At 41.1% G+C, this 26318-nt stretch overlaps 2 protein-coding genes across 8 annotated transcripts; one reads left to right on the top strand and one right to left on the bottom strand.

Moving 5' to 3' along the window:
* Positions 1 to 322: 322 nt before the first annotated feature.
* LOC110117461 lies at positions 323 to 16377 on the bottom strand. 3 transcript variants are annotated; one of them, XM_048657965.1, is made up of 8 exons: positions 15700 to 16377; positions 13295 to 15595; positions 12820 to 12997; positions 9386 to 9513; positions 9208 to 9310; positions 4206 to 4267; positions 2562 to 2678; positions 323 to 2451 (listed from the first exon to the last, which is right to left on the bottom strand). In XM_048657965.1, exons 2-7 carry the CDS (start codon positions 13298 to 13300, stop codon positions 2610 to 2612), a joined length of 546 nt encoding a protein of 181 aa, XP_048513922.1. In that variant the 5' UTR covers positions 13301 to 15595; positions 15700 to 16377; the 3' UTR covers positions 323 to 2451; positions 2562 to 2609. The 3 variants fall into 3 exon arrangements, with proteins under 3 accessions (XP_048513922.1, XP_048513919.1, XP_048513915.1); XM_048657962.1 differs by having other exon boundaries at positions 323 to 2678; XM_048657958.1 differs by lacking the exon at positions 4206 to 4267.
* On the top strand, positions 859 to 25983 carry LOC105693488 (protein fem-1 homolog CG6966). Of its 5 annotated transcripts, none has more exons than XM_048657926.1 (9): positions 859 to 1075; positions 1233 to 1616; positions 21636 to 21795; positions 22477 to 22677; positions 23048 to 23299; positions 23385 to 23541; positions 23768 to 24203; positions 24304 to 24510; positions 24597 to 25983. In XM_048657926.1, the coding sequence occupies exons 2-9, from the start codon at positions 1557 to 1559 to the stop codon at positions 24999 to 25001; spliced, it is 1878 nt and encodes a 625-aa protein (XP_048513883.1). In that variant the 5' UTR covers positions 859 to 1075; positions 1233 to 1556; the 3' UTR covers positions 25002 to 25983. The 5 variants fall into 5 exon arrangements, with proteins under 5 accessions (XP_048513883.1, XP_048513880.1, XP_020712332.1 ...); XM_048657923.1 differs by having other exon boundaries at positions 859 to 1156; XM_020856673.2 differs by lacking the exons at positions 859 to 1075; positions 1233 to 1616 and adding an exon at positions 18562 to 18582.
* The last annotated feature ends 335 nt before the right edge of the window (positions 25984 to 26318 follow it).

The following is a 26318-nucleotide window of genomic DNA, read 5'->3' as shown; positions in this document are numbered from 1 at the left end:
GACAATCTGAAGACCATACGTATTGCAGAACTGCAGGTGTTTACATTTTCATCATTCATGGAAGTTTCTGTATGATACAATTGTCGATGGGGATGATGCCTGTTCGTAGTAAACATGTAATATTCTCTGTATTATTCTCGATCCACTTGAAATGACTTCGATGCTGCTGCAGGCGTTTTCACCGTTAGTAATGTTCTGATAAAGCGGACCTGATAGGGGCGGGAATAAACCATCCTTCGTATCGGAAAAAAAAAAAACACCGGAAATGGCGCATGATGCTTCGACGTCTTGTTTTCCTTGGTTCCATAAAACGCATGTGGAGTCTCGGTATCAATGTCACATTTTATTATCATGTTGATTGTATACTACTGTAATATTGTACGAGGGAATATTCCAGGAACTCAAACTATTTTTGTACATGCCAAATCTGCTTTAAGTTTTAGACCAGAAAATACTTAATCTAGATTTTTTGTCGAATTTTGTCTCAGAAATATAGAATTTTCAAAAGTATCCGAAGTCATGACCAGATTAAATCAAAGTCAGAATCGAATCCTAATGACATAGGGTAGTTTCCACCCTCGAAGCTCTTGTTCGAAAAGCTCCACCGACCCATGAGGTAAAGAAGGCTGCGATTTGGGGAAAGAAAAGCAAGCATCGGTTCGACTCCGACGCCAGAGATGACTTGCCGACACTTGACAAGTGTGCTCTTATCGACCGGGGTATTTTTGATCGAGCTGATCGTACTGCTCGTATCTGTCGTAAAAAAAATGAAAAGCAGACAGCTGATGAAAAAAGAGATGAGTAATAAAAGCAACAGAGAACAGTCGAGCAACAGCGCCACGACTCCGTCGGTCTTACGCACGGTTAGTCTAACCTTCTGGCGTTCGCTAGTCTGATTGTGAGCTGACTTTGGTGGCAGCAGGCGCGACGAGCGACGAGCTGTGGAGGAAGAAGCAAATGCAGCGGCGCGACAGGAGAGGAGGAAGAACAACGATCGATGCTGGAGTTGTTAGTACTTTAGTAGTCCCGGGCGACAGGGCAAAGAAGTAGCGAGCGCGCGGCTCCCTCTTTAGAGGTATTTTAATTCAACTGTGATGATGTGTTGAAGGATAGCTGCGAACAGAGCGCGTGTCTTATCGTTAAAAATATCTCCATGGTAATATTGGGAGAAATATATGGTTCGCATAATTACGTAGAGATATTCGGTACATCTGTATGTCTATGTTGTACAGAGCTGCCCAAAATCGTGACACAAGTTGCCAGCATCCTCTTCGTCGTCAATGAAAAAACATTTGAAGCAAGAGGTGGTATAGCCTGGTCAGCGGTTGAGCGAGTCTTCGTAGAGTTTCCTTCGACGACTTTGACTTCCTTTGCACCTATAGTGTTTCTCTGACAATCGAAAAGTACACCCCGGAGATCCCAATAACCAAGAAACCAGGACTCGGGAATCCATTCCTCGGTTGCTTCGCTCCTCGACGAGACAAAGAACCCGCAGCTGACACGAATAAGGGGGATTTTCAAAACAGCAGGCACATTGTGCCCCGTAGTATGAAAATATGGATATTAAAAGCTTCGTTTATCAAGCAGCGAGAGATGGAAAACTGAAACGTTTGAAGGTCAGTGGAAAAATTATTTCAGACTTTAAAAAAAAATATCGCTATCATACCGAATGGTATGCAGAATATCGTACTCTGATTGTTTCGGGCGCAAGTAATGAGAAATATCCAGAAATGAAGCAAAATAACTAGCAACATTCGAATGTCATTTAACGACACCGACCGGTCCCATCAAATTTCATACTGTCGATTTGCTTTACATCGGCGAATCGATTTTTTTTTGTTTTTTCATTATATCTTGGGGAAAAATATTCGTTTGTGAGTAAACACCGGCGATCATAAACCAGTTTTATGGAAAAATTATATTGCTCGTTCTGGTTATCATCATTCTACAGAGCGTACAAGTTTTCAGCATTAGACGATCATGTTTACCTTTTAAAGAGCTGTACGCGTACTATACTACGCATCGACCCGCAACCGTCAGGTGGATCATGCCGCAATAATTGCGATAATGAGAGAGAGTATAATAAGATTATCTATGGGGGACAATCGCGAACCACCGTTTACAGCACCTATGTGTGTTGTGCGGTTTATCACACCTATGTTAACTACGAGTTTTAACCGAAGTGCTTCAAAACACGGTTCTGGAAGTCACACAGATCCATGGAAGTTTAGTTGAAACACGCACGCCAACGATGAAATTCCTTTTCGAGATCCGCTTAATTCGTTTAGTAATAACGCGTTTTATGTGGAATTCAAATTCCGATTCAATGCGAGCCCGACAATTCAGAACCACACAAATGAGATGCTCAATAATATGTAATAATAATCCATTCCGACCTGAACTATCGATGAAAATTTTTTTATTTTCTTGGCTCAGCATCTCTCGGGGTCTCTATTCAAAGCCAGAGCAAACAGCAGTTATATTTAGGAGAGCATACAGTTCTTTGGCTTACGTGTTATGTATAGGCCGTGATTCTCGAGACGAGAGACAGATAGATATACCTCTGCAGCAGCGGTGAACCAGGAGTATCTTTGTCCATCGCGTGGTCGTCATTGGGTAATAAAATGTACAGATTGAGATGAGGCGCTGCGACGCGTTTTCAGCTGTAAAACCAGAACCTGCAACAGCGATGCGAATTCAAACAACCGGTTGCACGGGTCATTTCTGTATAATCTTGGCAAAATTGATTATCGATGGTAATGAGTGATGCATCGCGATCCGGTGCCCACGTAAATTTTCACGATCGTTGGTTCAACCTCTCGTTTTTTTTTTTCATTCTTGATTTCGGTAACAATTCGCATGACTCGTCCCCACCTCGTTTATTATACAATTGTACGAAGTCTGCTTTGAAGACTCGAAGAGCAAGGTAGTATAAAAAGTTCATTTTCTCTAATGCTATGACATAACGGTAAACAGTAAGCGAAGTATTACAACATAAAATGCTATGCGTATACATGTTGCTATACGGTAACAGTGTACGAACACATAGCGATATTTCACTAACATCAGTCGTATATTCAATCGGCTAACGTATCTCCTCGTCGTTAACAATTATGAGTCAGTTTCCATTAACTCTCGATCGACAACCTAGTAAAAGGTAGATGAAGCTACAAACTTGACGATAAAGATATGTTCAATAAAAAGTTTCTTCTTAACGCTTTACATAATATGGATAGTAAAATGAACAAGTTTCCAACCCGACACACAATTATGCATGGGTTATTAAAAATTGTCTGTAAAAACAATTAGAAGTTGGTTGACTTCTAGAGAGTTCAACAATCTTCGTGTACTGTTAAGGTTCCACGACTTTTTCGTGTCCTCGCCTTGCTCGAGTAAATTCAATTTTTTCTGATTCTGACAGAACCGTTAACTAAGGCAACGAGAACAGTGGTTCCCAATTTTTATCTTCTGTTGCCAAGATCCTTAGTTGTTTTATGTAAATTTTCAAGGACCTCCTCTTTATATCCAACGTTATTTTCATTTTTCACCGTCTCGCTTATTAAAATTGCAGTCGCACATCCATGAGAATTGATAACTTTTTTTTTTGATTCTCGTTGCGGAATTAAAAAAAAAAAAGAAACGAAGAAAAATACTACTTTGTGACCATAAAATTTAAATCGCGGCAGCTCGTCTGATTTGATCATCGAAAATAAACTTGCAATAGGAGTGGACTGGACACCAGACTCAGGGTATTTGGAAATTGGAAGTCGCTGATTCCCTCGTTCGTACAGTTGCGCAAGGTCCCGTTAGACTGCGTATATTTTTGAATATCTGTATCAATCTTCGAGCCGTTCGAAAATTCAATTTTTGAGCTGCGGAAATAGACCGTTTTCTGATTATTAATTTTTTTTTTTTTTTTCATTCGATTTGAATATAACCGAGTCAAAATACGACTCGTACCGAAGATATTTCGATCAATTATCTCGTTGATTACATTATTAATTTTTCACGTAGCTTTATCCGTCATTCCGGAGATCAGTTTTGAGTTTTGCGTGAAGATTTTCGGTGTACCTAAAGCTTGACGGGGACTGAATCGTTTCGCCCCTCCCAATGTGCGCCACAGACGCGTGTAAAGTGTAAATTTAGGAAAGACGACGACGATCGCGACGATGAATGGCTGATTTTGTGGATGAAAATTCAAATACCTGAGCAATGAGTTGGCAGCCGAGGAGCGTTGTATGCGTGAGCCGACTACAGGCGAATACACCTATCGAAACAAACGAAATTACATTATACGATATTTATTCTGGGGCAGGTGAATTAACCAAGGCTAATTATATCGTACGGACAGAACAGTAGGAAGCATTAACCTCTGACCCACAAGTTACGGTGCAGATTGAGACAATTAACCGCGATACGTTTTGATAAACAATCGACACCTACTCATTGTCGGTAATCAATCATCGATTCGTTTTATACGCATAGAAATCGATGACGCTTCAGTTTTTTTTTGTCACGATTTTTTTTTTCGGCATTAATTGCTGATTTTTCAGCTATCGTTAATCACCGTCCACCATTGTTCGCACGGACTTCGAATCATATTGAACTCCCATCATTCGCCAAGTACATCGCTCGTACGATGCGTTATAGGTGAGCTTTCTACGTCAATCGTGATAACGCGTATTATCATCTTATATTAAAAAAAATATCTAAAAAACGTATTCACCGCGCATATTTTCCTGTTCACTGACCCTTATCAGAGCGTATCAACAAAAAGTGGTTACGAAGTAACGCATGATGTATGCGTAACTACACGTATACATATACAAGTGCATCGCATACACGATAACGGATAGTCGGAGTAGATCGGCTAAAAAAATTTACACCGCAATTGCGGACCGTCTGTGAAATAAGGGATATTTATAACATCAAAGCCGAATTTATTCCTCCTCAAATTCGTTCGATACACCAGCCTTGGACGCCGCGCGAACCTTGCCCTAAAATAATTTATTGATCCGATGTTTTTTTTTCAGTTGCTTCAATTTTACTCTTCTTTTCGCTCAAATAAGCCCTTCGCGGATTAGGTTATCGCGATTGATTGAGATATGTGTCCCTTTGCCGCAAATGTTGGCAATATAAAGGACGTATTCTCCATTGTGTCGTTATAGGTATACGTATATCAGCCGATTGAAAACGTGCGCAGAATTCCCGTTACACATTCGTATATTGTAACCTGCACGATATCACGTAACATGCCACACGACCGGTGTAACGATCTGATTATTTTGTCGCCCAGCTTTACCCGACTCTTTTCTCAACGGTGTCGCAAGCGTCTCACACATGAATATGAATGAAGGCCGGGGGGCTTGATTATCAAAACCTACCCCAATGTGAAGAATTTCACTTCGCATGTTGAATAATTGCGTTGTATTCGAGGCTGTGGACGATTAGTATAGATTTGTAAAGGCTTCCAAGATGTTTCGTTAACGTTCGTTGAATATACGTATGTACAGGTATAGAGTTACGTTCGTGTTAATGCACAGTAAATGACTGACTCCGGAGTGACAAACTCTGCGGAATATGCACATCCACGTACGTGTAAATCTGTATTGTCTATATTCATGTTTCATCACAATACAATCGCGTTCGCGAGTAAGCCACATCGATTATGCCCCTCGAGGTATTCAAGGTCTCTCCTGTACATATTTCACTACACATACTCAATGGTATATAACACGCCGTATAATAGATTACGTATATTACAGCATAACTATTTAACCTTCCATTATGGCAAGTTAGAATTACAAATTCAGAGAACAATATTATAACTCAATCTTCTGCCGCGGAAAATTCAAATTCAACATATTTTTTTTTTTTCTCGCAATATCGGACGTGGTGGGAACTGCATTGCGACAATCTCTGTACATATTATAGGTATATTATTGGAAATTCCCTACGAGACTGATTGTTTTGTCCCCGTTACCAACGGGGACAAATAGGTAAACCTGACCTAGTAGCAATGCGGGGAAACCCCATTTGAACACAGTTCAATTCCCCACAGCACCAATGGCACACATCGTTTTGGCACGTAAGTTTTTTGGACACGGATCAATTGCACGCAGTTCGATTGGACGGACAAATGACCGCCCGTCACTTTTTTCGGACAGCGCAGCTACATTGGACACAAAAATTCATTCGATGATTCGTGGGTATTTCGCACACGGATAATATACAATCGTACGCAACGATGCACTTGATCGTTGATCAATCAATTATGATACACGAACGAGTGATAACGATCAATCGATAGATCAGGGCTGAAGTACCTCTATTATATATGAAAGTCAATTTCATACGGATTCCTCATTTGCGTTGGAAATGGATGAATCGAAGGACCATAATGCCGGTTTATTTCCGCCAAGCCATTGTGTGCGATAGCAACGTTACGCAATAACTTTACCGTGTGCCATTGCTGCTGCGGGCAATTGAACTCTGTGCAAATGGGACCCCTTCCGCAGCGGTGCATGTGATCGGGTGCGTTCGTTCGCCCAGCCCAGAGTCTACTTTTTTTTTTTTCTCTAATTTACCAATTTCTCCTTCGTTATTTCACCTATTTCGTTATCTAAATATTTCAAATCCACGATATAATTTCGGTACCGAAATAATGTTCGGCGTAATTTTTTTTGTCTCCTCTCGCGGTATTGTACGTGTTCACTTTGAACAGTTGTTCGATATCCGTATAGGAGCGAAACGCTTCGAAACCCGATCATTATTAGAGAGTAATGACAAAACGTTGTAATCAGGTTATACGATGTATTTTGTAACACCTCGAAATACATTTGAATTGTGCGCGGGTATAATTTGAGGATAAATTTATTCCCGTCTAAGAGGTGTACGCGAGAGTATGATCGTCGGACTAACGTGAAATTGCGATACGCGGGTACGTGTTTGAGGTACATACATGTACATGCATTCGTTTCGAATGGCCTTCGAATTAAACGAAAGTATAAAATTTTATTACAGACTCGAAACGCTTCGAAGTATTATGGAATACTGACCCCAGAAATTTTGGAAAACGAAAGTATACACGTATTTATACCGAATGAGAATCCCCTTCGCTATATGCAATTTGCATATTTTTCTTTACATAATATCCGCGAAGATTAGACTCGTCGGGTTGTTCTAATTGAATCAGCGTTAAAATACACCTATTACAATAGCCAATGATAAATGGCCACGAGTTCTTTTCAAGTGCTTTTAGCTCGTGTTATGCACGTATGCGGTAATGCGTGATTTATTTGTTCATGTCAGACAGATTTCAGACTGACGGCCGGGCGAATACGAAGATGCGGATACGTGGAATCACTTGTTGCGTACTAACGCGTGGCGTATCTACGTATGTATCGTCTATACGTTGATAAAAAGCTGTACATCATATGCGAAAAAAGTGACGTATTACGTCTTGTCTGTATACTCCGTGGCACGCACGATCGCGTGTAAGTGGTAAAATATGTTGAATAAGATAAATTTACGACGATCAGACTCTACGCGTAGCCGTATCATATTTGTTGTGTTCAACGTGCAGTAATTATCATATTCTCTGTACGACGATCATCTCGTTTTCAGATCTTTCCGTACGCCGATCAGAAGTTCCATGAACGCGTTACGCGTTTACGTATACGAGACTCTGAAATATGAATACGCAAAATTTGTTTATTTTTCGTTTTACTTCTTCCGTCTATTTTCGGTTTTGTTTAATCTATCGCATTTGTATCCGTAGCAGCTGTTAATAAAAAATATCCGCGGAGTCCCAAAAAAATATCTTCTGCACCGTGGCTAAAATCTACCATTCCCCTTCTACCCTACATACAGCATACATAATTCTCCGATCGAATACGTGTACGATGCGGTGAAAGGACTCGCGGACGTTAGACTTGAATTTGTTGAATGATTTCTTATCAACGGACTCGTTCTATTGGTCGACGATGTTCGAACCGATGGAAAGGGACCAACCAACTTTTAGTCGAACCGCGGCTGCGGGTTAATTTGAAAGTGAAATTTTCATTGAGCAATCCGGCCGGCTTTGTGGCACATGGGTTTGATCGGCGAACCAAACTTACAGCATTAGCGGGAGCAGCAGCAGCAAGATCGAGTAGCAGAAGCGAGATAATTATTACGCAATGTTCGACCACGTATTACCGCCCGGTTGTATTATACGCGTGTATAATTTCGTGGATCGTTCGATTTCGTCGGTTTTTTTTTTTTTCTCCTTTTTCGGCATCGGTTACTTTTTCTTTTACGATGTGGAAAAAAAGAACACATTCTCATAGTTCAAGGGTAAGAGTTAGCTAAGAGATATACGCTCTGTGAGTATACGCGGTGTGACTAGAAATGAGATAACTCGCTCGGTATAATAATACGCGATACTTTTGATCGATACGCCGGTTGGGAGATATTTTGCTTTCCTTTACATTTTCAATAACAGACAGATGCGGGTCACGATAGTGAGAGTTTTATCAAAACGAGCGTGCGTTAAATTTAATGATTCATGTCATGCGTCGCGTAAACTATACGGTTCAACACCGTGTACTACTCGCGGTAAGCCAGCATCAGGAAATTTCTAGACTTGAAAAAATCAGCCTTGAAGCTATACCGCCGAATTAAGGCTAACTAGAGAATTGACGACGCAACGCCTCGCCCCATTCACTAGAATAAAACATTTGGTACTATCTATAGACTTGGGAGGCTAGAATTAACCTCTACTTGGTTAAATTCGACTCGAAACGCCTGCGGTATTAGCACCTCACAAATAACAGTTCTGCAGATCAGAAAATAACCCACCCGCTGCCGCCGCCTGGGTTTGATAATCGGATGGATTTGGCATCCACCGAAATACATCTGTTGTTCACCGACAAACGTTATGCGCCGGTAATTTTCATTCCGCAAACAATGATGGGTCAATTTCATCATCTGTGCTACAGACTACTGATTGCATAACGGGGTGATGGTCGTCCAGACGTATATATATACGGCGGACACAAAAGTTATCGCGAATCAATAGAACGGCGAGGATCGGAAGGGACATCAAAACCTATCCCTGTACCGAACAGCTGTATGCCGGTATGAAATCAACACTGGTCTCTTCTATTTTTAACTCGAGAATTCAGAGGAGCGGTAATCGAATAGGGAGAGACCTCATCGAGTTACCTTGACACTGGCTCCTGAGTAAGCGAAATCTTATTCTGCAGGCGCTGGCGATGGCTGGGTGTCGGTCACATCGACTGTCAGTTGGAAAGCCACGCGGTCGTTCCTTGGGGTTAAAGAAGGAAGCCTTTTTTTAGCTTATATATCATGGTTAGAGGATAAAGCAAACTGGAAAAGTCACCTCATTTCTTCCTTTGTCGTGTAATTTTCCTGTTGCCCGAAATAGCGACACACCTGGCGCGGCGTTCATTTTCAGGAACAACATGTTTTTAGCCAGAAGAAAATTACCTCGTTCAGCTTCGTTATTTACTGTGAAAAGAGAAGAAAAAATGAGCAACGTGATTGGGAAGTCGAGTATTTCTTTTTTTAATGAGAAGATTTAATTCCATGCGTGTATATGCCTTCCGCTTTTGGTGCTGCGGGACACCGTGTCATAGCGATCAGAAATGTACACCGCGACATTAAACATTGCGCCAGTGCGAATCGCGATGCATAGTAACACCACCGGCGCAGCAGTATGTAACGAGAGTTCACGTGTTCTAATATTACTCTCTTCCCGTGGAATAAACTATGAGTCAGACTTGCCCCTGCACGACGACGACGGAGGCACTGGCCCCGATGTTGTTCTGACAAAGCGTTTAACCACAAAGAAACTTGGTTTCATTTTCATTTTCATGGGAAATTCGCGTCGTTCAACATTTCACCGTGTCCCATCGCCGCGTGGATATTTTGCAACGGAAGTCGCTCGTTTTTATCCTCCGTGCGTAGACTACTGCAGTTGTTTGTCCGGAGAAGAATTTAATGAAAATGTAAAACTAATTGGGGATATAACGCGGTGTAGCTACGATGTAGTTATTTACTTTTTCTTCGGAAATTTAGCTCTGCAGGCAATTACATCGTAGAGAACCGGAATAATGTTGACAAACGAAATAGTTCGATCCGAAATTTCTGGAACACTAATCGACTTTGGGATGAAAAATACCGGTCATCGTATCGCTGAATGTATTTTCTCGCTTATATTCGATGCGCTGCAATAGCGGTAGGGACAGCAAGACACGGCGCACAGAATATACCGTAAAACGAGTTATACTGGAATATATTTTTCATAATCACAGTTTACGTATACTCATACGTATATAGACTTTGTTATAACAGATGATTATAGATGCGGGTATTACCAAATCGGAATCAACGAAATCCTCGCGATTTTCCTTTTCCCTTTTTTCATCTACTCTATACTTTTCTCATTCCATACAACGGCGTACACTGAGATGACGTGAATTCCCAAAAATCGACTTGACGCTCATTTATTTAAATTATTTCGCTGGAATGTTTACGAAACATAAATAACAACATCTTATTCGGCGATACAGGAATGCAGTCGAATTCGCGGATCTAAAATTATTTTGTCGCTTACAATGCGTTCGTAGGATATACGCGTGTGAAATCGATGGGTTGATTTTCCCTCAAACAAATTCATTCCAATGATAAATGATGTACGTACCAAGGCCTCAAAGCGCCCGATGCCGACGTCCCCGGCGTCGCTCTGTAGGAAGTTAGCTACCCATGGAGACAAGAAGGAAAATTACAAACTCATGCTGGCTGTCTCTGTATTTCTACACGTGCCCACATTGTTCAACGATGAGTCTTTTTCGCAGGTGTTTTCATCCGATCCAGCCTAGGTCTACGCGGCACAACACATCGAACAAATTATTCGTGCACTTTATTGTATACTCGATAGTTTCAATGGTCGTACGGTGATTACGAAGGCAAAAAGAGAGGGCGATGATCGCGAAGTAAGAGCAAAACGAGAGCTAAAGTAAATGAACATTGCAAATATTGTGGCGTCTCGCGGCGGTAGACCAATCGACTCTATTTCATTCCGAGCGATACATTTTTTAATAAAGAAATCACGTTCGAGCGCAACGAACAGAACGACTTTTCAATGTCAATTGATCCAGCCGTGCCCGGACGCCTCCCTCGCGTTGTATATTACGTGTAATAAACGCTGACCGGAAAATGGCATCTCGGTGCGTTATAATGCCGTTGCGGTGTTCCGATTTATCGCGATCTATATAAAAACTAAGTGCAAAAGTGCAAATCGTTTTCACGTCGTGTTTTGTATGCAATAATTAATGTGTAAGGGGAACGTGGAAAGTTGACTCGCGGATCGATTGCAAACTTGTGAGTGAAAATCGCCGCATGCAGCAACTATACCGCGGTTGCTGAGAATTTCTTAATTTTAATTCAACCGCGAATATAATTGCCCGTTGCAAACAGAACTTACACGGTGTGCGGAACAGCGGGTCGTCTCGCACGGAGGATTCACTCACTGGTATTTACCACCAATCGGTATGGCTCGATTATTGGAATCGGCGTATTGCCTCATTAAACGGAAAAAAAAAAAAAAAAAAATGACGCTTCCGACCCCGTATTGTCTCCATTATACTCGTTATTAGCGTGTGTGCACAATTGAATGTTCATATTTTTATGCAAAAATTGATACACGTGCGGCAGAAACAATAGCGTAACATTTCACGGTTGTTACGTGAGACGGATACAACCGTGACAAACAAAACGTGTATCATTGTAAATATATTTATCATAATACACGCTGACCGGTCAGTCTGTCCCCGACGAACTGGTTTTCCGAAGATATTGTTGGATGACGCGTGTGGCGATTCCGTTTTTTTACCATCGCGAGATGAACGCCGCTCCGGTAGATGTAGATCACTTGGATAAAAGGTAAAAAAAAAAAAAAAAAAAAAATACGTAGCAATTACACCTACGAAAATAAAAATCGTTATTCCATGACGTTAACGACGCCGATGCCGGTGCAAACAGATCGAATTTTCACACGATCAAAACAAAAAAGAAACCAATCTGGAAACATGATATATTCCGCGCGTCAACAAAAATATTATCATCGTCGTCACCGCTTCAGGGATCTATTTCGATAGTCGCGTTACGCAATTAATATAATCGCCAATCTAATTTCGTATTATAATAGTTATTGTTATAAAAAGTTCATCGGAATAACAGCCACGATTTATTCCGTCAGATTCAAATGTGTTTTATAAATTTTACTCAGGTAGATCAGCCATCGGCGGCATCTTAATCTCTCAACAAACAACTATTGCAGATCTTGCTATTGATCATTATCATGACAATGAATATGGATCAGTTATGCCAAAAACTGGTGTGACGTGTTTGTTGTTCTCATCGAGTATGGTTATACGTTTCGATTCGAGAGTCCTGTAGCTAGACAGTTTGATGAGATTATTTATTTTACGAAGAGACGAAAATAGGAATATAAAAATTATTGATCAACGACGAATGCCAGTTTCACCACATAATATGGATCTCGAGTATCGCTCGTTACGATAATTCACAGCTAAGTATGAGGACTTCCATACTTTCGGCGGTTTTGAGAGTTGCTCAAACTCTCAAGTTGCATCACATACCCATATACGGTTATATTCACGACCATCCGTATAGGTATCCATTTCGCCGAGAGGTAGGTATGTGTATCCACAATATCAGTTTGAACAAGCTATTGATTTCGATGGCCGAATTCTTGCTCAATAATCGCGAGTGCACGCTTATGAAATTTACCTCGTTTTGCACTCTCTCGGTACACATGATGTTCCGAACAAATTGCACGCCCAATCAACGCTGTCCCTCTAGATAAAGGTCCTTTTCTATTACACATTGCGCTTCGAATCCGCGGGAAATCGGCGATGGATCGGCCGATTAATCGCAACGTCACGGTGGCGCCGCTTGTCGGGCTATTCTTTAATCAAAAAATCGGATCGATTAATCTATACAGAGTAGACGAATAAACACCGTAACAAGGCTAATAGCATCGCGAACAAGGGCGGCTGGCTGAAGAATACCCGCGCCGCACTTGGCCTTATTCTTTTTCAAAATCATCGTCATTCAGGCTTTTACAATGTTCAGATGATTTTAATGAAATCTGTCGCCGGTTGCTATACCTTTGCACCGGGACTCGTGAAGTATGAGAGTCGATGTTAAAGGCGCACCTCTTATAGAAAGTGCGAGTGAAATATCTTGCACCATCGTGACCTACCCGCATGTTGCAGTCCACTGAGAACGTTGGAAAATTCAAACGACACGTGAATAACGTGTCCTTTTAGGCAAACGTTCACTAGCTAATTGTACGTAATTCACATCACTCTCGCCGGATGGCTGGGCGTTCTCTCCGTACGTGTGAAATATGTCATTCATCGTGAGGGATAGAGCGGCGATACGGGTGTGAGGTAAAGTTTTTCCACGCTTTCGAAAGGATTGAATATCATAACGGGATCTACCGAGAGCCATATTTTTAACGAATCACGGAGCACCGCGATCGCGTTGAACGATATTCACCGGAATCGAGTCGTTGATAACGACAAAGAACCGATGAACCTTGAAGACGCTTTTCAAAAGCGTATAACAAACTTCCGTCAATTTTTCACACGGCTTATAAAACTGTCAAGCGAACCTTTCCATCGGGAGAATTGAACTGAATTACCGCATATTACTTACGACCGAGGCAGATTTATAATCCCCCGTGGAAAGGCTCCATACGATGACTCTACCATAGATAATTACATACGCTCGTCCTGTCGAGCCGTTTTGTTCGTTTTTTTTCTCCGTTTTTTTTTCCCATCGATACAACACATCGCGGTGGCTCTCTTGCGACGCCTTGAACTCGTACGACCCGTTAACGATGTAATAATAGTGTGGAAAGAGTGGGGCGATTGGATTTCCACGTACATACATACAGCGTGTATACGCGGCGGCTCACTCGGTGATCGAATGTTAAGAGCATTGCCTCCACTTCGGAGTGATCTTCACTCATCCGCCACCAGACACTTAAACTTCCGCATTCGAGTTGCGCCAAAGGAATCGTTCGGCTGCCGTCGATTCGTCTGCCAACAAATATTTCGCTTCTCTAATAAAAGCGAAAAGAGAACGAGATAAAAAAAACACGTGCGACGCAGATACACATCTCGTGATCGTAAAAAATCGCCGCTACATCGTACGCACGTGCTACGAGGATACGAATAGGAACATCAGCGATATCGTTTCGATTCGTGTACGCGTGTGTTCGGTCACCGGAGAAACCTTCGGGTCGCCTCTTTTAAATCATAAATTCATAATCTCGTTGTAAGACCCTTCCGTTCGGTCTCCGTACGAACTCGTTCACCTTGTGGGAAGCCTAGAACCCAACGTACGAACCGATTGATTGATGATTGGCTAGTGAAGCAGCAGAGCCGGCCACAATCGGTGGTATCGGTGACGTACGAGCGCGATCGGATGTCAAAGATTTTTCCGTCACATACAATGATATACCCGACGCGAATATAATTCGCATTGTAAAAGTATAACCCCGCGCGATATATGTACGGCGCGAGACATCGCGGAGTCTTTTGATATACGATTGTAATTTTTTTGCATCATTTCCTCCTCCTTAGCCGCCGCCTATACGTATCTGGGTATCGTAAGCGTAAGCATATATTCTAGGCGAACATGTGATCGATTGAATCGGCGCTGAATCGAGGACAAACTTCCGGGGGCAACTGCCAGTTATAGACGCTTTGATTGTCGGGAGATCTATCGATTCGATAGAATCGAGCCGCTCGGAGTAGACGGAACGTATTCATTTATTGGAGGTTTGCCAACTACAATCGAGAGCGTGTGGTGTGGGTCACAACCGAACAATAAATTTAATTGCAAAGATATCATTCTCATTAATTATTGTATCCTTATCATACTAATGTGCATGTACGTATATCGGTGGGAGATTGTGCATGTACGATAAAATTCCGTTTCTCTCTCGTGTTATTCTGTAAGCTATGCACTTAATTTGCGTGGAGAATAATTTTCATTTTCATATATAATTTATTTTTCACAAATGTACGTCATCCTCGCGAAAACAGCTAGCCGACTCTCGAACGAATCGCGTCAAGGCTATATATCCCGCATGATCGTTCTACACGTTACTGCTCGGGCAAATAAACCTTATACGGTTTTATTTTTATTCTTTACAAAGATTGTAATTTTTTTCGTTTTTTTTTTTTCATTTATTGGGTTTTCCCTTCTCCTCGATTATCATCTACCAGCTCTGGGCCGACTCATCAAACTATACGGGAGTAAAAACTAAACCTGTTTGTCTCACTCATCCGTGCAACAAACAATCTCTGCGATCGTACGGACACGTGTCGACGATCTTTTCTAGACGATCCATACCATCTCCCGCGTAACGCATTGAATAATAATATGCGAATTCCTTGCCGAATCACCTAGCCGGCTGCAGCGTCCTTGACCATCTCTCGCATTTTTTTCAAAATTCTTGGTCTATTTTTTTTCATATAACAGTTTGCACCTAAAAAATTACAGGGAAAAAAAGTAAAAACTTATTCGTGACTGTGCGACATTGGTTCGTTAAGGTATCTTCATATTTTATCTCGATTAATCGGAGACACGTACCCTGTGCTAGAGGTTCAACTACATGGTCGATACTACGTTACCTACGCTGTGGGATATACGGTACAAAACTTGCGACACCGACGCGTCCGGCTTTTGCCGCTGGTGCAGCAACGGTAGCGGAGACCCAACCAGTTTGTCGATCCACTGCACCGGTTCGCACGAATGGTTACAGCTATTCGACACGCGTTCGTTTTGTTTTGTTTTTTTTTTTTTTTTTTCCTGTAATAATTTTTTTATACGCTTACGAGAGTTAGTTTAATTGCGAATACAACGTTAACGGGCCTAGAAAACTCCCTCCTTCGTCCAATTATAATCAAATTGAACCAAGTACAGTGGTACGCTTGATGTCGGGTGAGGCACCATATTTAAGACAAACGTCGTGAATCAGAGAAATGCGTTATTATCGAACGAAACGTAGGTATTATATATTTGCGGCGTCGCGTCGTACGATTCAATTATATGTAGTGACACCGAAAATTATTACGACCCTGCAGCCTGTGGCAATGTCATCGTAATAATTTTCCCTGTAGGCCGCGATGGCGTAACCTGGTATAAATTTATTAGTCGAGATGCGGTCTTTCTCGATGCGGATGCGGCGAACTATTCAGGATATTAAACCGTGCCGTTACACCACACGGATTTGACACACCGTATTAGAATTACGATTGACGCTTGGGGTCTTACCCGAATCCAAAGAATCCTCGTCATTTAATTGTTGTTGCGTAAACGTCGAACGAGTAGACTCGTAGGAGGTTTTTTTCACATTATCGTACCACCTATGCACATCTGTCTTGAATATAAACGTGACCCTGTCCAGCCGAAGGACTCTGGACGGTCGGGATTCGATTTATAGGACTCGAGAATCCTTTGACTTATACCTCCAGGCTTTATATCGGTGTACCGGTCTCGGATTTGATTTGTATTAAGGTCGTCGCCGACAATGGACTCACTTGACTTTGAGCAGATGGAAGACTATCGTCGTAATTACACCTCGCTGCAAATAACTGCGTATACCCATACATATAATCGCACCAATCAGATAAAATACATTTAATACGCAGCGGTCGATTGCTCTGTATTAATGGCACTGACGGAGTGGCTGAGCTTGCAATTCGAGTAAATTGCGCGTCCATGTTCGTGATGATTCTATGCATTTCTGAATCCGAATGGAAGTGGATTCAAACGGTTTTCTCTCGCTACCGGAAGTTTGAAGAAATAAGTACAGTGTAATACCTCTGCGTACGATTATGTGTCAAGTCCGTCATAGAATCACGAGGTGTGCGACTTCCTGGGTAAAATGATTTGTGTACAGACACCACGCTTTATGGATATAACATAGACACATTTTGCGATAATCGTGACGGTACGAGCGCGTATATGAATAAAAATCAAATAAATTGCGGTCCAGGATATGGTTTTGTACCTCTTATAATAATAAAAATAAAGGCATTACTTACAATTAGGCTTTGGTACAAGGTTCCTAAATAATGAGCGCTGTCGATCTACATAATTATTACACAATTCCATTACATATATATATTCTAATTCTCTTTCGCCTTATATTATACAAAGAAATAACTCATTCTCTATTGTTACACATACGCGATTCGCGCAGGATCGATGCAGGTGAATGTTCAAGGTTCAAAAAATTATTTCGTACCTGCCCAAGATACGACAAAAAAATGGAATGAAAAAAACATGCGTAAATTTTTTTGTGCGACGTACGATTAGATTGTAATGTTAAATCGCTCCGCGATCGCAGGAAGAGATTGCGCCGATTTTAAATTGCAATAAACGACGCGAATCACGTTTGCGAACACCAAAGAATGATATCCATATGTATATCAAGATATGAAGAGAGGAAAAAATTAAACAATGTAACAGAATAAAGAATCACCGAAGAATTAATACACACGCCATAACACAATAGCCTTCGATTAAATCGCGAACACGTTATATAGATGTATCGATTCAAGGTTATCACGGCCGGGTTTAAGTTGGGCCAAACTTCGCACACACGTGGTATACCGTGAGCTCCACTCAATCTTTGTTTATTCTTGTTCCATTTATTTTTTCACGAAGTCAACTGCAAAGAATGCGCATGACCTATACGCCGTTGCCGCGATAGCAGATATGAAGTTTCGCAAATTGTTTTTCAATTTTTATTCAAAACCATTTCATCTGTACCTCTTGAAGATCGGATGGGGCCTCGCCTCTTAAACTTCCCATCACCGCCAGGAAGCGGTTTGTTTTTCTTCAAGGCTCGGAGCCGGTCTCGTCTTTTTCGAGGACTCTGCCCGATGGGCGACCGTTACGCCCCTTTTGCAGTTCGACTTCACCCGTACGGCCTTTGGCTCGTCCTCAACTTTGAAGAAATTTTTTTTTCCTCAATGTATGGATATTCATGATAAAATTTGAAAAAACATGAAGCCTTAATGGGTACACTGACCTAAAATTACTACACGTCGTCGTTCCACAATGTCAACAAGAATTTCGAATCGAACGATTTATCAGATGCGGATTGAAATTCGATTCGCGCATGACTCGGTGATATTATAGTAGAATGAAAATATTCTCACGAGCTCAACGGCGGCACTCCGAAAAACCAAATCTTCGCCACGACGTATTGTTACCTAACGTTCACTCGCGTGACAGTCATCTGGCGAGTGTCGCACCGATGCCGTAATTGTATTTGCACTGCACGACGAGGTGTCCTTTGGTCGTCTCATTCGTCCCCATTGTTCGAAAATTATTGTACGTGAACGTATCTTCCTCAGTTTTACGGCAAATAAAGCAGGGAGTTGGAGAACAAAAAAAATAAATTGAAGGGAATCAAGAATCTTTATGAGGTCTGGTTCGGTGTGTCGGGGCTAGACGATGGAGGTAATCGAGTTGAATTTATATCCAGTGTACGTTTATAAATTGAAAAGATCGGTATTCGTGTGATCATGTTGCGAAGATTAATGCGTTGTTGTATTCCCGTGGACGATTTAGGATCGCACTTGACAACCGATAAAACGAATCACATACTAAAAAGATAATACTTGCGAGATAAGCTTATCTTTATAAGACCGGCAACGAGATGCTATAATTAAATTAAATCTCTACTAGATCTTACCGGTTGAAATGATAACAATGTTGTTCGTCGTTCGGAAAAAATGACCAGCTACTTTTCAAACTATAATAAATCCGTCTAGATACGTGTATGTGGTTTACAAGAACCGTTAGTCACTAACCCGATGCGCGAATAAGAAATATGATACAATCGGTCGAATTGCTAATCCAAATAGAAATTCTAGAAATATCCATGCGTATATTTTTTACTCATATTCTCGGTCTCATTCTGAGAAGATTGCAAAAGCAAATAATGCAACGTTAGAGACGAACACCAATAAAGGTCTTCGTCGGATATTCGATTCGTTCAAAATTCAAGGAAAATTGATCTCTTCGGGTTCACGCGTGTGACGTTGGGATTTAAACCTGAATCATTCCCACAGATGTTTATCTGCCATCTAATTTGTTCTGTCATCGGGCAATTCGACAAAGCGACACACCCGCGCGAACGCCGAGAGAGACTGGGTGACCTTACGAAAAATTTGCATCGCGTGAGACGGGGCAACGTACCTTACACGAATGTAAAAAAAACTGCGTAATGCCATAAAATTGATTCTATAACTACATAGTATTATTCGCAAGGGTTCAAATATTACGTACCTACCTACGGTTGAGAACTTGGTAGAATCTCTTCGGTATTCAGCAAAGCGCTTCGTATGTAACGGTACCTCCTGACAATGGGAGCTGTGAACCGAAGAGAAAATGATGCTCCACGTTGTCCGAAGCAGCTGCGACCGGGCCGTTCGTTTCTACACCGACACGCAGCGTGATGAGATTTTTACCTCGGTACCATCGGCGGTATACGCGTGGTGCGTTACACGTTTGTGCAGAAATATTGTATCCCGGATCAATCTTCCGTAATATTTGAATTACATATTGCCGAATTATAAAGGTATAAATTAAATATTTCCGCAAAATCGTGAGTCGGTGTCCTTGAAAAAACTTTCCTGTTTCTGGTCGCTGCAGCATAACTTTAACGATACATCTGTAGATCGCGAATCAAAACTGACATTTGAGCGGTTGGCAAAAAGTCCGAAAACTTGATTTCCGCCATGCGTCATGTATATCATACGAGGAACATCGATGTCGGTGTTTCGCGGGTATTTGGTAAAAGTTCAGTTCAGTCGTTAGTGTCGCGCGTACGAAGGAAGGACGTCAAATATCCATCTTAGCTATTTTGCAATTCGACTTTACCGAAGGTTCTCTCCACACTCTGCTCTCCCACAACGTACGAACTAACGAACGAACGTTCCTATTTTAAATATTTGCTATTCCTCGAAGTGACGCGATCGTGGCGAGTCAATGTCAACTCTCTTGACTCCGCCGTGTACTCTTTACAACTCGCGGCTCAACACTCAAATCCCAATAAGACTCTAAAGACAGTGCAGATCACGACCGGTGCGGTTTACTTTTATATTTCACGATCACCGTCATGTTCCGAAACGATAAAATGTTTCTTCCACGAGCTGCTGGTTCATAGAAAGTGCTCTCTTTTGTTGTTGTCTCTGTTGCCGAAGCTTGCAGCTACAACGTTCAACACGGGTTCCGCACTGTCAAGTGTAAGTGTCCAGTGATTCGACCCAAAAGAATTTCTAAATAAGAGAAAAAAATTTTACCCCCAACCACCCAAGTGTACGTTAATGTAGTGCGCCTGCCTTCGTCGTAAATATAAATTGTATTTATCCGCGGTCGTCGTTTATACTCTAGTACGATATGAGGTGTCCGTCAACTTCACGATGATCACGTCAACGGCGAGGGATTCCTTATCTGGCTTATCTGCGACGATCAACCTGCACCGGTCCATGAGCTTCGATTAAATAGTCGCAAGTGTCCTCAAATGAGCAGGGTATAAAAACGATATCTTTGTTCGCGCATCTATCGCTCACGAGAATCACGAAGACGTTGGATTTTTGTCTTTTTTTATTTTTCTCGAAACCATAGCCGGTTAAAACCCACGCGATGCTCATGCCGTTGATTTTCTTTCTCAATATCCTCACTCCGCATTCTCATATTCGGTAATGTGCCAAGGAAACATTCATCGTCTCGCGGTTACTCTATCGAATATGATTCGTTTAAACCAAGGTCATACTGTCCAATGATCAATCTTCCCCGATGAACTTGTACCCAATAATGAGAGAAATATCCTCCAAAGTCTTGACACACTCTAGTCTAGTGGGTAGACGATTGTCATACATCATTTTTTTTCTTACCAGTTATTGTAAATTACGATTATTTGAGTTCTTTTCATCCCGTTCTTGTCTATTTTTACGACCGACATGATACAGCAGCATTTTACTATTATACTACCTACGTGGACCCACGTTGCGACGTTATATTACAATAATTATCGCGGAGGCAACGTTCGCAGGAAAGCTTTCATAGTATGGTATACACTGCGTAAAATGTAGGTCAAGAGATAAGGTCGACTTTAATGATACCTGCAAATAGCAGCTGTTTTCCCTACGTCATAGTTTTTCTTTCTTCTTTACCGAACTATATAGATTCACGTCTTTCCAAACATGATACGAACGGCCTTGTCGATCAACGTTTATCGAATACCGGCTAACGAAACTCTCGTATTATGAGTTAATAAAATTTCACGTTCAATTCTCGAGAGGCACCGGTGTACCGCGGCTGATGCTGCTACCGCGGTAATAATTACATTACACGTGTACGCGAAACTTAATGAAAGTCGAAGCGTATCACGCGATCGCGTATCACAAAAGACAACTGCATTATGGAAAATATAATCTTACGATGTTACAGACATGCATCGGGTGGTTATCGACCTGGTTTTGAATAATTTTCAATATTATTTCCAGGTATTTTTGGATCACCGAAATCAGGATGAGGTAGGACAATTGGTAAGCGCCAAAACTCATGGCGCCACTCCTCTCGTGATGGCCTGCAGGAACGGGCACTACGACGTAGCCGAGTACCTCATCGAAAAGTGCGATGCCGATATCGAGCAACCGGGATCAGGTACATATTATCGCCACTAAAAGATAAAAAGCACATCGAGACACTTGAGACTCGAGACCAATTTCAACTCGAACAATCGAGCAATTGAATGAAAAATGCAGGCGATTCGAGAATATTTTGAAAATATTCACGCAGGTGAAAAATATTCAAACATTGGATAACAGTACAACACCTGTGCTGTACTCGTAGTTTCTGTGAATATATGTATATAATGTATAATACATTATGTTACCAACTATCAATTCTCCATATTCATAGCACATTAAATGCTCGTGTGTATAGTGGCATAAGTAAGTGATCAACCAGATGAAATGTCAAGGATTTCAGCTGTGATATTTAATCAGCCGTTGTCGATATCGGCCATACTCAATTCATTAATTCTCGCGATGAGTATAATAATTGTCGTTAAATATGCCGTACATCTGATTATGTTATTGGTGTACACTGGTTATATGGCCCACTCTTTAGTCACTGAGGCTTTCTCATGGAATATAATCGACGCGTTAATTCACCGTGTAATTCGGTTGACTGGTTCGGTGAACCTTGCTCGGTGGTCTTGCAAGAGGGTATTTATTTTGAGAGCGTGTCAATATGTGTTGAAGCGAAGCAAACGCGATTTATAAATTGAAATTATTCAAAAGTGAATGTTTTCATCATTTTTTCTCGTATTAAAAATTACAGTAGTATTCGATGGCGAGACGATAGAAGGTGCACCTCCGTTGTGGTGTGCAGCTGCTGCAGGCCATTCTGCATTGGTGAAGTTACTCGTTAGAAGCGGTGCCAAAGTTAATTCCACTACAAAAACTAATTCCACACCCCTCAGGGCGGCATGCTTCGACGGACATTATGAAATCGTTCATTATCTCGTCCAGAACGGCGCTGGTAAGATTATCTCATTTATATTACAACTATACATATAGACTAGACACCCGCATTTGTATTAACTTTACAAATTTATGAATGAACAAACAATTTTAATTGTATACTGTCTATACACGCACGGAGTAATCGATGCGTGTCGACTTACACGAAGGTATACAGAAGTATACATTCGCAATTTCAATATTCAATCGTGCATATTTGTGGTATACGTCAGTGAACTAAGCGTCGTTTGGTAAATACTTACATGTGATATTACTAAAGGATCGCGAACAAACTGTAATATGAATTTATTATATCAAAATATTTTATCTACATGAATTTATTCGTAAAAATAGTCAGTTATTATCTTTTTATTTTCTCAAATTTACAGACATCGAGGTCCCAAACAGACACGGACACACGTGTCTGATGATCGCCTGCTACAAAGGACACATAAGAATTGTAAGATACCTCTTAGCGATGAAGGCGGACGCGAATAGAAAATCCGTGAAGGGTAATACCGCGCTTCATGATTGCGCGGAAAGAGGATCGTTAGAAATTTTAAAAGTTCTCGTGGAACACGGGGCTCGAATGGATGTGGATTCCTATGGAATGACTCCTTTACTGACGGCAGCCGTTACAGGTGAGACACGAGAAACGAATATTCGTTCACTTTCTCATACGTGTCTTGAAAATCGAACAATTTGGCAATATCTTTATTTTTACAGGCCACACACACATGGTTGAGCATCTGATAGGAATGCGACATTTAGTCGGGCGCAAGGAAAGAATAGACGCCTTAGAATTATTGGGTGCGACCTACGTCGACAAAAAAAGAGATATGATAGGTGCAATGGAGCTTTGGAAGAAAGCGATGGAAGAAAGGTTTGTTCGATATAATATGAAACTCGCATATCCATTTTAACTATTCGCCATCGAACACCCTCGCGACATAGCTAATATGCGTGGATAAATAATATAAGATGTGAAATAACTGACGAATTTCCGTAGAAGAAAAGTAATACCTAATATGTTACGCCCGAGTTAAATTTCCATAGAAATTTATCGATAAATTTATGGAATTTATTAATTACCTCGAACTCTACTGCAGGTACTCGGAACATCCAATCATGGCAAAACCGACGCCACCACCAGCGGTAGCTGCCTATGATTTCGCCCGTGAAATTACTGACCCCGAAGCGTTGGATCAGTTGCTGGCCGATCCGGACGAAACTCGAATGCAGGCGCTGGTCATTAGGGAGAGAATATTAGGCCCGGCCCATCCTGACACGAGCTATTATATCCGATATAGAGGCGCGGTTTACGCCGATGCTGGTAAATTTGGACGTTGCATCGAACTCTGGAATTACGCCCTGGATATGCAACACAGCATTTTAGAACCATTGAACCCGATGACCCAAAGCTCTCTGTTTAGTTTTGCCGAACTCTTCAGTTTCATGACCGGGGAAGAGGGGAGACAAACAATCAGAGGTCGTAGAGTACCGCCTGTCGAGCGGAAGGAACTTGTCAGAGTCTTCAACAAAGCGGTAATTGAATCAAACTCTTTTAAAACATCCTCTTTTTTTGAGTCAGCTGAAACAGCGTAACCAATGAATTTTATGGAATATTTTTCTTTCCTGCTCTCAGGTTGTTGAAGTAAAATTGGGAAAACAAATGCTCGAAAAAGTACCGGCCTGCGAACGTGATTTGAGTTTTTTGAACAGAGTATTGGTTATAACGCTACACTTGGCTTGTTTATTAACGCACCAAACACCTCCACCCGATACAGAGGAGCACAGAGAACTACATGAAGCGATATACGACCTCGTCAGAATAAACGCAAAGGGTAAACAGGTACGTCGGTATTTGATTATGAACATACGAAACGGATTCTCCACATGTAGACGGTAGAAATTTTCATTTTTTTTCCTTTCGTCTAGGGACGGGATGCTCTACAGTTGGCGTGCAGCCGAGATGCGACGGTGGTAGGGAGGTATCCGGCTTGTGAATTCCCATCTCCACATTTGGCAAAAGCTCTATTGAAAACGGGTGCCGATGTTCATGCTCGGGATGTCGATGGAAACACCGCCCTTCACCTCGCTGCATTATCCCATCCTTGTCCACCGGCATTAGCGACGACGTTACTCGATGCCGGTGCACATCTAGACGCTGTTAATGGAGATGGAAAAACTTTCGAGATGCTGCTTAAAGATCAAAGTATTTACGATGTCGTTGAACCACTCAAGTATACAACACTCGCTTGTTTGGCAGCCAGAGTAATAAGGCGGACTCACAAAAATCCAGACATCCCTAAACATCTCAAAGCATTCGTAGAGATGCACTAGTATAAATCCATACTAGATATGTTGTCTCATGGTAAGAACTCTTTACGCTGCCACGATTGCCTTTCATTTAACATCTTTTAGAGATGATATTTATATATTATTTCTGCGGTATCCGTAGATGGGAACTGTAAGTTGAAAAGCGATCGATCAATTGAAGGCAAAATGGGAAAAGAAATAATAATAACTTGAGATGCGACTGATTGCTAAACGATCCATTATTATAAACCGTACGCATCTAGGTAGCTTAGTTCTTCATAATATTGTCACGATGTTGAGTCACTTTGGCAGGATGTGCGGCCGATTGCTTATCGTCAATCAGGTTACATTCGACCCATGGAGACAACCTTTCTGGTATAAATGTTAATGCATTACTGATCACTTGATTCCTGATCCTAAAGCTAGATCGTAATTTTATCAAACAAGAGTGCTGTACTAAAAAAATTGTCGTGAGAAGTTGAAAACTTCTTGGTATGGTAACCTTGACAGCTCACAACGCCCCTTATAAATAAACCCCACACAAGCCATACTATTAATACTTAAACACATTATTGTTATTTAATCATAGAATATAATGAGCGTCAAATTAACAGTTGCATTATCCAAAAATTACCTCTTCACTACACTCTACACAAATAAATGAATAAATAAATAATTGATGAATTGATAATTATTAAAACTATATTTCTGGCATAACCGCGACACCATTGAATAATAATGTATTTTCTCAACTTTTTCTTTAACTTTAGATTTGAATGATAGATCAGTTCAGAGATTGTGCGTTGAGTTTTCGAGTAAAAATTTATGTTTGCTAAATAATTATTGATAAGTCAGGTGAGACAATTATATAACGTGCAATGGAACTTTCAGCCTTGTATAACTCGGTTAATTTCATTTTGAAATGTGATAATAAAAAAAATATATATATGAAATATTGTTTTGTAATGTAAAGACTGTTTGAAAATACAAACGTGTTATTGAAATACGTCGGGTGTCTTTATTTTCGTATACATAGAAAATACATAGTTACGGTGAACCCAATTAGATCAGGTATCGTAATACTGGATCGGTTCTTCGATTTAACGAATATAATTCCTGGAAAAAAAAAATATCTTTAAAAATACGCCTTTCTCTTTCAGTACCTACCTTTTGAATCTTCGACCTGAACGTTTTCACTCGAAAATAGTATTATCTGGAAAACATTAAATCTCACGGGCTGAAATATTATCATTATATAGTTATACAGGGGGTATCATATTGAAAAAATATTCTTGACACTCATTTTGATCGCCGAGAAAATAGGGTACCACCTATATAATA

Source organism: Athalia rosae, chromosome 1, assembly GCF_917208135.1.
Source record: "Athalia rosae chromosome 1, iyAthRosa1.1, whole genome shotgun sequence".
NCBI classification, from domain to species: Eukaryota; Metazoa; Arthropoda; class Insecta; order Hymenoptera; family Athaliidae; genus Athalia; species Athalia rosae.
This window is presented reverse-complemented; position numbering and strand designations above follow the sequence as displayed.

Coding starts and splice junctions, on each gene's coding strand:
- LOC105693488 (XM_048657926.1), top strand. CDS start 1,557: ATGGATATTAAAAGCTTCGTTTATCAAGCAGCGAGAGATGGAAAACTG. Junction 21,796..22,476: donor TATCGAGCAACCGGGATCAG/GTACATATTATC, acceptor TAAAAATTACAG/TAGTATTCGATGGCGAGACG. Junction 24,511..24,596: donor TAAACGCAAAGGGTAAACAG/GTACGTCGGTAT, acceptor CCTTTCGTCTAG/GGACGGGATGCTCTACAGTT.
- LOC110117461 (XM_048657958.1), bottom strand. Junction 2,679..9,207: donor ACTCAGGAGCCAGTGTCAAG/GTAACTCGATGA, acceptor TCGCTGTTGCAG/GTTCTGGTTTTACAGCTGAA. Junction 2,452..2,561: donor GGTTCACCGCTGCTGCAGAG/GTATATCTATCT, acceptor GGCTTTGAATAG/AGACCCCGAGAGATGCTGAG.